Here is a 1,394-nt window from a genome sequence, read left to right on the forward strand (position 1 = left end):
CAAAAAAAAAAAAAAAGCCATGCCACCATCCTTGGACGTAGAGTTGTCGATGTGGATGAGAAATTTGAAGCACGTTTGAAAGCTGGCCACCTCGCCAGTGGTGCTGTCGAACAACGGCACGGGGTGCGCGTACGACAACCGACCACTGCAATTCGTGGACTCGTCTCCGTGTGAGTCGCAGGTGACGTCAACCCGGTCGCCACGCGGGGTCGCGTCACCCTCGAACTTGAGGTCTTCTGGGCGGTAGTTGGATTTGTTGGTGAAGTCGAAGCTGAAGGAGAAGGGAGAGGCAACTGCAACTGGGTTTGGGGTAGGAGAGTGAGATTGTGCTCCAGAGAGGTGTAAACCTGTGACGAGGATGAGGATGAAGAGGATGAGGAGGAGCTGTGCGCTACCGCCGCCTGTGCTTGCAGGCGAGCCCATGGCCAGAATGACCTTGCACTATTAGACGTGGTGAGATTAAATGATCGGGGATGACCATTTATAGGCGACGGGGTGAGGCATTGCCGTCAAGTCGCCCACTTGCACGATGACAACTACTACCTCTGTTCTGATTTATTGGTCTCCTGCATATTTTATGCTAAATTTTCACCTTAGATTTAACTCATAAAATCATAATGCATGTAATCAAAAATAATATTATTGAAAACTATGTTCGAATATGAATCCAATGATATAAGTTTTGGTGTCATGCATTGTTATTTTTTGTTAAATCTATGATCAAAGTTTGACACAAAATATTAAAGGACCAATAAATCAGGACGGAGGTAGTATACGGCTCGGCTGCTCCGCTGGGTCGCATCGCCTCCTCGGTCCATGTCGTCGCCAGTAGCCGGTCGATCTGACGCCGCAACTCTTGGAGTCACCTCTTGACACCATCGCCCAGCCTGACCGTCAACTTCGAAACAAACATTCCACTCGGACGAGTGTACATCCTCAGTGTGAAAGGAATCTTAATTCGTGTGCTGACTTAGATTGAACACGTAAGATACCTCTCCACCGCGGGGTATAAACTAGTTCCTCTGTTTTTAAATATTTGTCCTTTTAGAGATTTCAACAAGTAGCTACATACGAAGCAAAATAAGTGAATCTATACTCTAAAATATGCCTATATACATCCATATATGATAGTTCATTTGAAATCTCTAAAAAGACGAATATTTAGGAACGGAGGGAGTAGCAGAGTGGCCCACGTTAGCATGGGCGAGATCTTTAGATCTTTTCTTAGATGTGTTTTAAGAGCCATGTAAAATTTAAGCACCAAATGTCAAAGTACAAAATAGGTAATACTACAAATTGAATAATCATTCTGTAATAATACATCCAATCCAAGTAAAATATTGAGAACATATTTTTACATAATTCCAGTATGTGATAAATAATAATATTATTTT

At 43.3% G+C, this 1,394-nt stretch overlaps 1 protein-coding gene across 1 annotated transcript in view; it reads right to left on the reverse strand.

Annotated features, from left to right (window-relative positions):
* LOC123043119 (L-type lectin-domain containing receptor kinase IX.2) overlaps window positions 1-423 on the reverse strand; it is an 18,882-nt gene extending 18,459 nt beyond the window's left edge. The window contains exon 1 of the mRNA XM_044465467.1: window positions 21-423. Coding sequence (XP_044321402.1) covers window positions 21-423 — 403 coding nt within the window. The remainder of the gene's footprint in view (window positions 1-20) is intronic.
* Window positions 424-1,394: the final 971 nt, after the last annotated feature.

This window comes from Triticum aestivum, chromosome 2B (genome assembly GCF_018294505.1).
Source record: "Triticum aestivum cultivar Chinese Spring chromosome 2B, IWGSC CS RefSeq v2.1, whole genome shotgun sequence".
NCBI classification, from domain to species: Eukaryota; Viridiplantae; Streptophyta; class Magnoliopsida; order Poales; family Poaceae; genus Triticum; species Triticum aestivum.